General features: G+C 43.6%; 1 protein-coding gene across 2 annotated transcripts in view; it reads right to left on the reverse strand.

The window, feature by feature from the left end:
* Positions 1-8,720, reverse strand: part of ACAT1 (acetyl-CoA acetyltransferase 1) — a 57,084-nt gene extending 48,364 nt beyond the window's left edge. Inside the window, exon 1 of one of the 2 annotated variants that reach the window (XM_037047715.1) lies at positions 8,561-8,720. In XM_037047715.1, coding sequence (XP_036903610.1) covers positions 8,561-8,632 — 72 coding nt within the window. In that variant the 5' untranslated portion in view covers positions 8,633-8,720. Of the gene's footprint in view, positions 1-8,554 lie in introns of both variants that reach the window. The other variant, XM_037047714.1, reaches the window with a different exon arrangement.
* Positions 8,721-14,188: the final 5,468 nt, after the last annotated feature.

Here is a 14,188-nt window from a genome sequence, read left to right on the forward strand (position 1 = left end):
CATCACTCACAGGCATTCTCCCGTCTATGGGAATAGCAGTGTGGGGAGCCTCTTCAGGCATCCACCACCGCCTGCCCCAGGGCACTGCCCAAGCACTAACTGGAATGGGGAGACTCTAGCATTCCTCCAGGAGCAGACAGGCTCCCTAGCAGGGTCACCCTCCAGGAGAGAAGCGCATTAGGTCTCCTCACTGCCGCAGAAGGAGGTATTTGTCTGTATCTCAAGGAGCAGTTTTGCTTCTTATGTCAACAAATCAGGACAAGTACAACAATCACGGTCATAGGCTGCTGGGCAAATGGTGCTGAGGTAGCAAGTGGTCCCGATTTTGTCCTTTCAGGAAGGGTATCCGAGTGACTCCTAGCTCGCATGACTAACATTTGAAGTGGGGGTCTTGATATAGGGATGTCCCCTGTAATGATTTTAGTTCCTAATAATTGAAGGAGGTCTCTTCTGAGTAGAGGGTAAGACACTCTGGGATTATGAGAAAAGACTGACTGCCCTCACCCCTATTTTCTACCCACCGTCTACTCTACTTATTCTCTGTACCTTCTCCCCTCTTCTCCTCCTCCCACTCCCCTGTTGCTAACCCTCCACGTGTTCTTCATTTCTATGGTTCTGCTCCTGATCTAGCTGTCCTCTTGGTTTGCTTTTGTTTTAGGTGTGGTTGTTAATAACTGTGACTTTGCTGTCCTTTCACTGTTCGTATTTTTTATCTTTGTTTCCTTAGATAAGTCCCTCTAACATTTCATATAATAAGGACCTGTAAGGACATTCAAGGGATCCTTGAGTCCACATTCAAAATTAAAACTTCAACCTCATTTTAGGATACAAAGTCATGGCTCTTGTCTTTCCTCCTCCCTTTTGCAGCTCTCCTACTAAATGCCCTACCACCAACTAATGTTTGGGCCAATGATAATTAACCTATTAACTGAATTCATTTCTTCCAGAACAGAAGTCATAAAATTACAAATGATCATTACAGAAGGATGTTAGCCTCTGGGACTACAGTTCTTTTTTTCTTTTTAATATACTTTATTGATTATGCCATTACAGTTGTTCTATTCCCCCCTTTCATTCCCCTCCACCCTGCACACCCCCTTCCACACCATTCCCCCCCTTTAGTTTATGACCACGTCTCAAGTTCTTTATATTCTATATTTCCCATACTATTCTTGCCCTCCCCCCATTTTCTACTTACTGTCTATTCTACTTAGTTTCTGTACCTTCTTCCCCCTTCTCCTCCTCCCACTCCCCTGTTGCTAACCCTCCATGTGATCATTTCTATGGTTCCATTCCTGATCTAGCTGTCCTCTTAGTTTGCTTTTGTTTTAGGTGTGGTTGTTACTAACTGTGAGTTTGCTGTCCCTTCACTGTTTATATTTTTTATCTTCTTTTCCTTAGATAAGTCCTTTTAACATTTCATATAATAAGGGCTTGGTCATGATGAACTCCTTGAATTTAATCTTATCTGAGAAGCACTTTATCTGTCCTTCCATTCTAAATGAAAGCTTTGCTGGATAGAGCAATCTTGGATGTAGGTTTTTGGATTTCATGACTTGGAATACTTCTTTCCAGCCCCTTCTTGCCTGTAAGGTCTCTTTTGAGAAATCAGCTGACGGTCTGATGGGAACTCCCTTCTTGGTGACTGTCCCCTTATCTCTTGCTGCTTCTAGGATTCTCTCCTGCATTTTAATCTTGGCTAATGTAATGATGATGTGCCTTGGTGTGTTCCTTCTTGGGTCCAGCTTCTTTGGCACTCTCGGAGCTTCCTGGATTTCCTGGAAGTCTATTTCCTTTGCCAGACTGGGGAAGTTCTCCTTTATTATTTGTTCAAATACGTTTTCCACTGGTGGCTGTTCCTCTTTCCCTTCTGGTACCCCTATAATTCAGATGTTAGAACGTTTAAAGATGTCCTGGAGGTTCCTAAGCCTCTCCTCATTTTCTTGAATTCTTGTTTATTCATTCTTTCTGTTTGGTCTTATTTTTTCTTCCTACTGGTCCACTCCCTTGATTTGAGTCCCAGTTTCCTTTCCATCACTATTGGTTTCCTGTGCACTTCCCTCCATTTCACTTAGTTTAGCCTTCATTTGTCCCTCCAATTTGGAACTAAAATCAACCAGTTCTGTGAGCATCCTGACCAGCAGTGTTTTGAACTCTGCATCTGAAAGGTTGGCTATTTCTTGGCCACTTAGAATTATAGGCTCTGGGGCTTTGAGCTGTTCTTGAGCCATAATGTTTGGTCTGTTCACACCTGTTATGTATGCGGGGCAGAGCCTTAGGTGTTCACCAGGGCCAGGCGACCCAGTGGCTGGGTTGGGACACTGTATGGGGGGGCCGGGTCAAAGAGGGGCAATGGCGGTCCCCTCTGCTGCTCCCCACCACTGGGGCCTGCACGGTCTGTCTCACTGCTTACTCCTTCGCTGGATTATCTGCACACGAATGTGTGACTGAAGTCAATCTGCCACCTTGCGCCCTCACTGGATCCACCTGTTGCTATCCCACACCTGGGATCCACCCATGGCTGCCTGTGTGCCTGGGTCGGGGGAACTTTACTGTCTGACCCCACTCCACTGCTGGCTCTGTCCCTTTTACCGGTCTGGCTGAACGTTTGTTGTTGTCAGACTTTCATATAGTTCAATTTTCTGTGTTTTGGCTGTGTTTTTGTTACTAAAACTTTGCTGTCTTTAAACTTGGTTGTGCGAGAAGGCACAGTGTTTCCACCTATACCTCCAACTTGGCAAAAGTCTGGGACTACAGTTCTTGACCATCTATCACAGACTGTTTGTTCACCTGACACCTCCTTTCACCTCTCCTGACCAACAGTTGGCAAGCATGGGAACACAAGATTACTACGATGCCCCTGTCTGGTGGAAAGCAGCGAGAGTAAGTAGTTCCCAAAGATATGGGTTCCTATTGTTTGATGGGGGAATGTTAGGCAGCAGTTAAAAATGAGCAGTGGGAGGAAGAGGAAGGGGGCCACTACATTTGTTGACCCAAGGCAAATAGTTGAAATAGCTACCCACCCATACTAGCAAAATGTCCATTGTGACTTTACCCTGCTTCCACCGCCCCCCCCCACCCCTGTATGGGCAGTCAAGGAGAATCATGAGAAAAGATACACACAGAAGAGACTAAAGTTATATCACCAAAGTATCCATCCATCAATACAGAACCCCTCCCTTATGCTAATACAATCACACGTGTACTTAAGGCAGCAGATTCAGGGCATGCTCCATCATCCGCCCTTCTCACCACTCTCAGCAGGCCTGTTCCCTCTCCTGAGGACATACTAATAAAACTCTTACTCATCCACTTTCATCTGACTGATCTGTAATTCTTTCCTGCATCAACGAGAAGAACCAGGCTCCACTAAGTTCTGTTGCACCTCACTTTATTGTGCTTCACAGATGTTGTATTTTTCACAAATTGAGGGCAAGGTACTCCATCAACAAAAAGATTACAACTCACTTTACTGTGATAGTCTGGAAAGAAACCCGGAATATCTCCAAGCTGTGCCTCTACAAAGAATTCCTAGAATTCAATAAAATGAACACAGTAACGAGCTTCCAGTCAAGGTGGAGGGGTAGGTAGACACGCCTCACGTCACTGCACAACCGTAAGAGGGGACACAACTAACTAAAAAACAAAAATCACTCAGAGCTGCCAAAAAATCAGCCAGAACAACACTCAGAACTGTATGGAAGCCCGACAACCAGATTTTACGAAGCTATGTTCATCCAGACAGGTAGGACGGGTGAAGTGGGGAGTTGGAGTGGAGAGGACTTGGGGTGGCAGCAGGCAGCTGGGGGCAGAGAGGAGGAGAGGAACAGAGACAGACACGTAACAGCAAACTTCGGAACGGGCAGCCCGGCATTCGTGTGTGGTGGATAAAAACCAGAAAGACACCTCGCGAGCGAGGGAGCCCAGCCCAGGCCAGACCACGGAGCCCACTGCTCCAGTGCTAGGAGAGAAGAGAGCCTCATAGCCTCTAGCTGCAAACGCACTGGGGTTTGGGGCAGCGGAAGAAACTGCCGGTTTCTCAGGGGAGTTGAACGTCTGCAAACCCACCCACCCTGGGGACCACAACCAGAAGAGCAGTTGAAGGGGCACGGGTCATACATGGGAAGTGGGTAAAGTGACTGGAAACGGGATGAGAGCTGGGCAAGCCCCCAGAAGTCAACCAACAGAAGCAGTGTCCCTTCTTTGACCCCTCCCCACAACAGAGCCACAGTTGCCCCACACAACTTAACAGGTTCACTAAAACATAATAAAAGCGGCTCTTATGTAGTAGACAGACACAGGGAGGCTGCCCAAATGAGGACACAAAGAAATACAGCCCAAATGAAGGAACAGAACCCCAGAAAAAGAACTAAGCAATGCAGAGATAGCCAACCTATCAGATGCAGAATTCAAAACACTGGTGGTCGCCCTGGCTGGTGTAGCTCAGTAGATTGAGCGCGGGCCTGTGAACCACACGATCGCAGTTCGATTCCCAGTCAGGGCACATGCCTGGGTTCCAGGCCAGTTCCCAGCAGGGGACTCACAAGAGGCAACCATACATTGATATTTCTCTTCTTCTCACCTTCCCTTCCCCTCTAAAGATAAATAAATAAAATCTTTAAAAAAAATAAAAGAAAGCTCTCCAAAAAAACTTAAAAAAAAAACCACTGGTGGTCAGAATGTTCAAGTATTTCATTGAATATGGCAAAAGCATGAGGGAAGAAATGAAAGCTCTACTAAAGGAAATAAAGAAAAATCCACAGGAAACCAACCAACAGTGAAGGGAAGGAAAGCTGGATTCAAATCAATGATTTGGAACATAAGAAAGAAATAAGCATTTAACTAGAACAAAATGAAAAAATAAGAATTTAAAGAAACAAAGAGAGTTTAAGGCGACTCTGGGACATCTCCAAAAGGGCCAACATCAGAATCATAGGGGTGCCAGAAGGAGAAAAGGAAGAGCAAAAAGTTGAAAACTTATTTGCGTCCTGGCTCAGGAGTGAAATGGCTGAAATGGCTTAGCAGACTGAGTGCCGGCCTGTGAACCAAAGGGTTGCTGTTCTATTCCCAGTCAGGGTACACGCCTGAGTTGCAGACCAGGTCCCCAGGAGGGGACATGAGAGAGGCAACCACACATTAATGTTTATTTCCCTCTGTTTCTCCCTCATTCCCCTCTCTCTAAAAATAAATAAAATCTTTTTTCAATGTATTTTATGGATTATGTTACTGCGGTTGTCCCATTTTTCCCCTTTATTCCCCTCTGCCCTGCACCCTCCACCCACATTCCCTCCCTTTAGTTCATGTCCATGGGTCATACATATAAGTTCTTTGGCTTCTCTATTTCCTATACTATTCTTAACCTCTCCCTGTCTACTGTGTACTAACCAAAATAAATAACAGCTTTTAAAAATATTTTTTAATGAACTTATTTGAAAAAATAATGGAAGAAAACTTCCCCAGTCTGGGGAAGGGAATAGACATTCAAGTCCAGGAAGCTCAGAGAGTCTCAAACAAGTTGGATGCAAAGAGGGCTGCACCAACACATATCATAAGTAAAATGCCAAAGATTAAAGATAAAGAGAAAATCTTAAAAGCAGCAAGAGATAAGAAAAGAGTTACCTATAAAGGAGTTTCAATAAGACTATTTGTTAATTTCTCAAAAGACATCTTGCAGGCAAGAAGGAGCTAGCAGGAAATATTCAAAGTCATGAAAAGCAAGGACCTACATCCAAGATTACTCTATCCGGCAAGACCATCATTTAGAATGTAAGGACAGAAAATGTGCTTCCCAGACACAGTAAAGTTAAAGGAGTTCATCAACACCAAGCCTTTATTATAGGAAATGTAAAAGGGACTTATTTAGGAAAAAGAAGATGATCAAAACTATGAACAATAAAATTACAATAAACTCACAACTATCAACAATTGGATCTAAAACAAAACAAAACAAACTAAGCAAACAACTAGAACAGACACTGAATCATAGAAATGGAGATCATTTGGAGGGATATCAGCTGCAAGGGGCAACAGGGGAAGATGGGGGGAAGGCACAGGGATTTAGAAGCATAATTGGGTAGGCACAGAATAGACAAGGGGATGTTAAGAAGAGTATAGACAATGGAGAAGCCTAAGAAGTTATATGCACAACCCATGGACATGAACTAAGGGGGGCGGGATGAATCACAGGAGGGAAGGGAGGAACTGGGTGGAGAGGGCCAAAAGGGGAAAAACTGGGACAACTGTAATAGCATATTCAATAAAACATACTTTTCAAAAAGATTTTATTTATTCATTTCATGAGAGAGGGGAAAGGAGGGAGAAAGAGAGGGAGGGAAACATCGAACTGTGGTTGTCTCCTGTGTGCCCTCAGCCAGGGATTTGTCCTGTAACCTAAGCATGTGCCCTGTCTGAGAATCGAACCAGTGACCCTTAGGTTCAGAGGCTGGCACTCAATCCACTGAGCCACACCAGCCAGAACAACAAAACATACTTTAAAAAAACAAACATGGTAAGCCATATTAACCCACAGCATCATTTTTCTCATTCATAACACTGTAAACTCAAGCTGTAAGAAGGCTCTGCTCTTGCTTTCCGCTGCTCCATTTTTCACACAGAGCACTTAGTTCACCTAGTGCACCTAGTCAACATTGCTTGAAATGTAGGTTATCCTAATAACATTTTTTTGATTTCCCAAGTCTTTCCATGAAATTCACAAATGTGCTGATTAAGAACTCATCTTTCCTGGAAACCTCCTCCTCCTGACTTTTCCATTATCTCAGTCACCAGAATTAATTTTAGACTCTTCCTCTAACTTTGGCTCCACACCCTCAATCCATTATTTGTCAAGTTCTACATTTATTTTTTCACAATCTCTTGCATAATGCTCACCTATTACTAGCACACTAGTTACTTCACATCTGGGAGGAAAAACTATTGTTACATTACTGTTTCCCTCCCTCGTCAATCTTCCCTGACCTCTAATTATGACAAAAATAAAAATATCAATCGACCCCAGCGACTTGGGTCAAATCCAAACTGTTCCAAAATAATTGGAATAAACTTTGGAATAAGTAAATTCCAAACTTTATCATCCCAACTGAAGTGGGAAAGCTCACATTTCACCAACCATGTTCCTACCTCCACCTTAGGGCACAGGTGGCAAACTGTTGCCTCACTTAACTGTTAAGGAACAGTTACACTTATACAGTCCTAAAATTGCATTCAGCCCTTTGAAGGTAGCCACGAGGTTGATGTGGCCCCCAGTGAAAATAAGTTTGACACCCCTGCCATTGGTTTTGTTTGATCCTAAATCTGTGGTGTGAGCTACCTTGCTTTGATACACGGGAAACAAATTCTTGTTTTTCAAGGATGTCATGCCTGTATTCCCTAAACACAACACCCAGAGGAGAAACACGCCTCTGGACACGTTCAGAATGTAAGCTTTAACATTTACCAAGTACAATGGGCCCTCCATCTCCAGGGGTTCTGCTTCTAGGGATTCAGCCAAACGCAGATGGAAAATATTTACACCCAGTCAGGGCACACGCCTGGGCTGAGGGCCCAGTGGGATGTACTCAAAAGACAACCCTTTCTCCCTTCCTTCCCCTCTTTCTAGAAATAAATAAAATGTATAGTTTTTTTTTTAAGATTTTTTATTTATTTATTTATTTATTTTTAGAGGGGAAGGAGAGAGGGAGAGAAACATCAATGTATGGTTGCCTTTTGTGCGTCCCCTGCTGGTAGTTAGCCTGCAAGGAACTGGCCTGCAACCCAGGCATGTGCCCTGACTGGGAATCGAACCGCGATTGCCTGGTTCGCAGGCCTGCGCTCAATCCACTGAGCTACGCCAGCCAGGGCTAAAATGTACAGTTTTTAAGTTGGCAAAAATATTACACTGTTGTTAATGTGTGCCATGTAGTTAAGCCTAAAATGACTAATGGCTGCACCTGTACTAAACATTTACAGACTTTTTTTCCTTGTAATTATCCCCTAAACGACAACTATTCACACAACATGTACCCTCTTTCAGGTGTTATAAGTATTCTGGAAATGACAAAATATACAGGGAGGGTCGCAGTTCTATGTAAATGTTATGCCATATTATATAAGGTGACTAGAGAATCAAGAGACCTGGAACCAATCCTGCCCACCACCCAGCCCTCCTCCCCACCCTGACCCTGGCTCGCAGATAAGTTTATTTTAAAAATTGTTTTAGGAAATGTTTTTATGGTTTTGTGGGCCTTGGGTATAACCAGGCAAAGCCAAAGCCAATCTGTATTTCCGCCTGCTAAACTATGTGGCCCCTTCCAGTGACCTACCAGTGGCCTACCAGTAAGTGAGTATTACAATCACAGAAGAAACCCTAGGAAGGGAAACGCGCTTTGTAAAAGCACGCAGGCTGTGCGCGTTGTGGGGGGCTGGGGGACCTTTCTGGACGTGGGTCCAGAGGAGGGGGTCCCCTGAGGCCTACTACTCCGGCTCCGTCTGGCCCGGAGGCCGGACTCGGCCAAGATCGGAAACGGCACGTAGAGACCCGGGTCCCAGACCCTCTCACCTGCATCTGCATCTGCATCCGAAGCAGGAGGCTGCGCCCGTGGGTGCCACAGCGCAAAAGAGCCGCCAGTACAGCCATGGTCGCCAAATACAGTGAGAAGAGGTCAAGGGTACTGCTGAACCGAGTGCAGCAACCTTCACCCCACCCACCTCCCGACGAGAAGGGTACGGGAAGCAGCCAGGTTGGTCAGGCCTCTTCCAATTGCAGCCTCAGTTGGCGGCGGCCCGCGGCTATTGGCCGGCAAAGGAAGGCGAGGCGGAGCCTGACTGCCCGGCGCCCCGGGAGTTCCTGCGGCAGCTTAGTTGACAAAAGATTCGCGTGGTTGTGAGGCGATCAGGGAACCTGCCCCCTTATCCCCGCCCCACCACAACACTTGCCACGCTGCTGGTGCACGGCGTTACCACTTTTAACTTTCCAAAGTCAGTGGTTTAAATTTAATCTGGACCCTTTCCTTTCACTGAGCCCGTTTTAAATTTTAACCACAAGTTACAAAGGAAAGTCATGAAAAATATTTTTAAGCAACCCAATTTAGCTTTAATATGATTAGATAATTAGGCAGTTGTTTTTCAGTAGATGGAGGAAGGCAAGAAACAATACATATTAACGGCTAACTTTACTGAACAATTAATAAGGCTTAATACTCACCATACTCAGATGCTAATATATACCCCTTAACTAATGAGATAATATGGGGGGTGATGAAACTTTCCTCTACAGTCAAGGTTCTTCTGGATGGCCCAATAATCAAATAGAGATGAGACAGTTTAATAAGAGAAAATAATCAAATTTGAGACACTTGTATGGAAACTTTGTATACCTGAGAGATCCCCCGTGCACAAGAGGTTCCAAGACAGAGGGAATTCGGGTACGTATAAGACAGCTTGAGATCCTGGGTGGTGTAGCTCAGTGGATTAATCTTGGGCTGTGAACTAAAGGGTTGAGGGTTCAATTCCCAGTCAGGGCACATGCAGGGCACATGCTTAGTTGCAAGCCAGGTCCCCAGTGGGTGAGGCATGAAAGGCAACCACATTCACTCCCTCTCTTTCTCCCTCCCTTCTCTTCTCTCTCAAAATCTTAAAAAAAAAAAAAAAAAAAGACAAGACATCCTGAGCTAGACATGAAGGGGCTTTTGGGGGGAGCTTCAAACTTGTGTTAATAGTTCTTCCCGGTAGTCAAGGGGTTTTCCTAGCTTCCTTCTTATATCCACTGATGCCTTCAGTCTTGCTGACCTTGCTGACCTTACTCTAGGTGTAGGCAAAGGATCTTTTCATAGTTATTGCTTCAATGGCTATTAAAAGAAATTATTATTACACTGTGTATTAGTGCTTAAATTCTGTGTGTGTGTGAATGAGAAATGTACAGAATAACAAAATTAAACAGTTGGTCTGGCAAAATAGTATGTAGGGATTACCAGCTGTGAGAGGCCAAAGCTGGTAACTAAACTAGATCAAACTGTCAAAGATGACTGATTATAATAAGCTAATTGCATAGTTCTTAGCATGAGGCAGTTTTTTTCAGTTTAATTCATTCTACCCACATTTTATAGATGAAGAAACTCAGATACAGAAGTTACATAAGATGTCCAAGGTCACAGAACAAGCCATTCATGAGAGCTGCAATTTGAACTCAGGCGGTCTGGGTGCCAGGAATTAGCTTTTAACCTTTACACTAATTTTGCCTAAGGAGAGACTTGCTTTATAAGCAGAGTACTCAGCTTTGATTGGATGATTATGCTATGAAAAGCACTGGAAATATCGATATATTCCTGCTATCAAAAGCATATGGGAATATTGATACTCTGTTGGACAGAACAGCTTCTAGTGAAGTTCAAAGAGACTTAGGGCTATTGAGGGAGAGGAATACCAAACTTTCTCCTGACCTACAGCATACAGCCATTTTTCAAAAGTGAGCTTCAAAAAAAATTAGAGCTTCATCACAATCTGGGCAGCAGACAAAAAATGCAGTTGATAATTTCATTTAAAAATTATGGATACACCCCTGGCAGGTGTGGCTTAGTGGATTGAGTGCTGGCCTGTAAACCAAAAGGTTGCAGGTCAGAACACATGCCTGGGTTGCAGGCTGGGTCTGCAGTTGGGGGAGCGTGAAAGGCAACTGATTGATGTTATTTTGTTTTTGTTTTTTAAAGATTTTATTTATTTATTTATCTTTGGAGAGGAAGGAGAGAGGGAGAGAAACATCAATGTACGGTTGCCTTTCATGTGTCCCCTGCTGGGAGTTGGCCTGCAGGGAACTGGCCTGCAACCCAGGCATGTGCCCTGACTGGGAATCGAACCGCGATCCTCTGGTTCTCAGGCCTGTGCTCAATCCACTGAGCTACGCCAGCCAGGGCGATGGTTTTTTTTTTTTTTTTGCCCTCTTTCTCCTCCCCTTCCCCCCTCTCTAAAAATAAATAAATAAATATAAAAAATTATGGATACAGAGAATAGACTGACAGCTGTCAGAAGGGATGGGTTGGGGTGGGTGAAAAGGGTGAAGGGATTAAGTAAAAAAAAAAAAAGGCCCAAGGACATAGAACATTACGATGATGGCCAGAGGGAAAACGGGGTGGGAGGACAGACAAGAGGGCAAAGGGAGAACCACTGGAAGAACTGACTTGAGGTGGTGAACACCCAATGCAATATATAGATGACGTATGGCAGACTTGCATACTTGCATAATTTTATTAACCAATGCCACCCCAATAAATTCAATTAAAATATCAAATATTTTTAAAAAATGAATCAAGGAATTTGAAAATCCAAGAATTTCAATAGATAAGAGGAAAAAACAACTGCATCCAGAATAATTATAAGCACTAGAGTGGTCTATACTTGGGGCAGTTTAGACTCCTAAATAAAAACTAACTCTGATCTTTACTACAGTTGTCAAAAAACTGGAATCAACTCAGGATTACAGTACAGAATTGGGCGTTAGAGCACAGAGGCAATTGTTAGATAGATGACATTACCCCAAGGAAGAGTCCCGTACAGAGAGAAACTTGAGAAAACCGGCATTTATGTGGAGGAAGAGGACACACTACAATAGACAGAGCAAGACTTGTGAAAAGAAAAGCAGGTAGCAGAGGACCAGATTACGCTGTGATAAACTGCGCCCTCTACCCCTATTTCTTTTAAAATCTGTGAAACAACTCCCACTCACACCCAGCCTGTGAAGTCACAATCACCTGTGGGGAAGCAGAACCAAAACAAATGAAAGGACACCACATTTTTAATTCTAAAATCCTCAAGTCGCAGTTTAGGTGAGAGAAGAAAGATTTGAAAATGCATTTCTCCTGCTACCACCCAATACTGGTTAAGTGGAACTCTGGGTAGAAAGGTCAGAGCAGGAGAGAACGCCAGAGGGTTAGCCATCGACTAGCATCCCCGAGGCAAGGCCCTGAGCCTGTGCCCTACAGACTAGCCACAGGGGTCCGTGCCAACAGAAACACACAGGATAGATTCAGTGTGAAGAGAGGAGACCGCAGCTCCCTGATTGAAGCTGGTTTGATGAAAAGTAAGATGAAAGGAAGAGCACTAGAAGTTAAACCTAAGTTTGAGGTGGCTGCTCTGAATGCTCGGATACGAAGGGCTTAGGGTAGCCTCACACAAAGTCCCCATAACCCAAAAAGCCTGACGGCTAAATAGGTGATTTTTCCTCTTGTAACTGTGAAGAGCACAGAAGTTAGCTGTGCTGGAGCTGGTGGTCCTCAAGCAGCCCCATTCTTAGGAAACTGGGCATCACTACCCAAGTCAATGTGGAGGTGCGACTGCGTCTGGGAACGAGGTGGCCCAGAACCACATGAAAGCCTAGGACAGAAGAGTGAAGGAAATACTCCTGAAAGTGACAGAATGTAAACCTAAAACTTATGAAAAGAAAACTGAATTTGAGTTTAGATGAAAATGACTAAATTAAAATTTCTTCCATGACATAGCAATGGAGTGTTGGCATAAAAAAATTAAGTCCAGTTAAAAAGAGAATTAAAAATGTTTTTTGCATATCTGACTTTGTAGCTTTGAGTTATTACCACTGCTCCAGGACTCTTCCTCTTGGTAAAGGCACATACTGTATTCATAAGCCCCAGAGTGGTTTTCTAGAAGTAAGCTTTGGAAATCAGGAAACAAACTGAAAAATTGAAAAAAATTAAGAAAAATTTAGGAAAAAAAATGTGGGTATTAGATTCATGATACAAGAACGCTTGTTATTCACTTCTAATTAACGTCTATGACAAATAACTTCTGTCATAGTTAGTCTATTGGAATAACTCCTTATATTGTGTTGGAGAGTGTCCCCCAAAGCCTCACTCTCATACCTGAGAATTTTATTTATTTAGAGTCTTTGCAAAGAAAAGCAAGTTAAGATGAGGTAATAGTAGAATAGGGTGGGCCCTAAATTCAATGACTGGTGTCCTTTTTTAGAAAAAAATATTTATTTTTGGAGAAAGTCGGGGAGAGAAACATCCATCAGTTGCCTGTCATATGCCCCCAACAGGAGACCTGGCCTGCAACCCAGGCACATGCCCTGACCAAGAACTGAACCGGAGACTTGCAGGACAATGCTCAGCCCACTGGGCCACACCAGTCAGGACCAATGACTGGTGTCCTTTCAATGAGAAACAGACACACGGGGAGAGAGCCATGTGGAGTTGGAGGAGACCGGAGTGATGGATCTACAAAACAAAGGCCGAGGGCTTCCGACAACCACCCGAAGGTAGGAAGGAGACAGGAGCAGGTTCTCCCTAGAACTTAAAGAAGGAACCAATACTGCTAACACCTGGGATTTCAGACTGTGAGACAGCAAATTTCTGTTGTTTTAACCACCAAGTTTGTGGTACTTGTTATAGCAGCCATACACAGGAAATTAATACACATGTCCTGGGTCAAATTACACATGCTGTTTCCTTACCTTTTCCAATGACTGTATAGCCCCATAAAACATCTTCCTTGAAATCCTAGGAAGCACAACATTTGAAGACCATCTTTACTGGGCACACGGAAATGTTTGTACCACAATGTGGAAATAAATCTCTAGGTTGAAGATGGAGCCACTCCTGCCTGGGGTGCCAAGTTGGCAAACTGAAACTTATGTAACTTTTATGTGCCCGCAAATGCTCCCCTTAACCAGAAATACAGTTATGTCCAGCCAGCCAATCCCCAACTATATTGATTTTCTGTTCTAAGTAAGGACAGGTATGTAACCTTAGTCAATTAATTCAAGTCAAATACTCTTCTTATTCTGTGTTTGACCCACTAGCTTTATAAGGAAATCCCTGACCTCCTAGCCAGTCATGCCTTATTTCCACGTTGCTGTGCTAACACTCCTCAAAACTCATTCTTGCCCAGAATCCCTTGGGAAAAATGCTTGTGAGGTACTGCTCTCCTCCACTCAATCCATGGTTGTTTTCCCTTGAATAAATAACATCAAACTTGTTACTCAATTGTTTTATTTCATCACTTGACACCATGCATCTGAGTAAGAAAATAATTATAATAGGAAGATACACAAAGGATAGTACACAGCTCCTAAAAAATACCTTTCATGATTTATCTTGGGATGTAGACAAAAAGATACAAAAGAAGATACCTTAGGAAGTTCTTAATGAGTGTAAGACAGAAGTCCTACTTGTCTTGAGAATGG

This window comes from Sturnira hondurensis, unplaced genomic scaffold (genome assembly GCF_014824575.4).
Source record: "Sturnira hondurensis isolate 20B ecotype Veracruz unplaced genomic scaffold, ASM1482457v3 Scaffold0006213, whole genome shotgun sequence".
NCBI lineage: Eukaryota > Metazoa > Chordata > Mammalia > Chiroptera > Phyllostomidae > Sturnira > Sturnira hondurensis.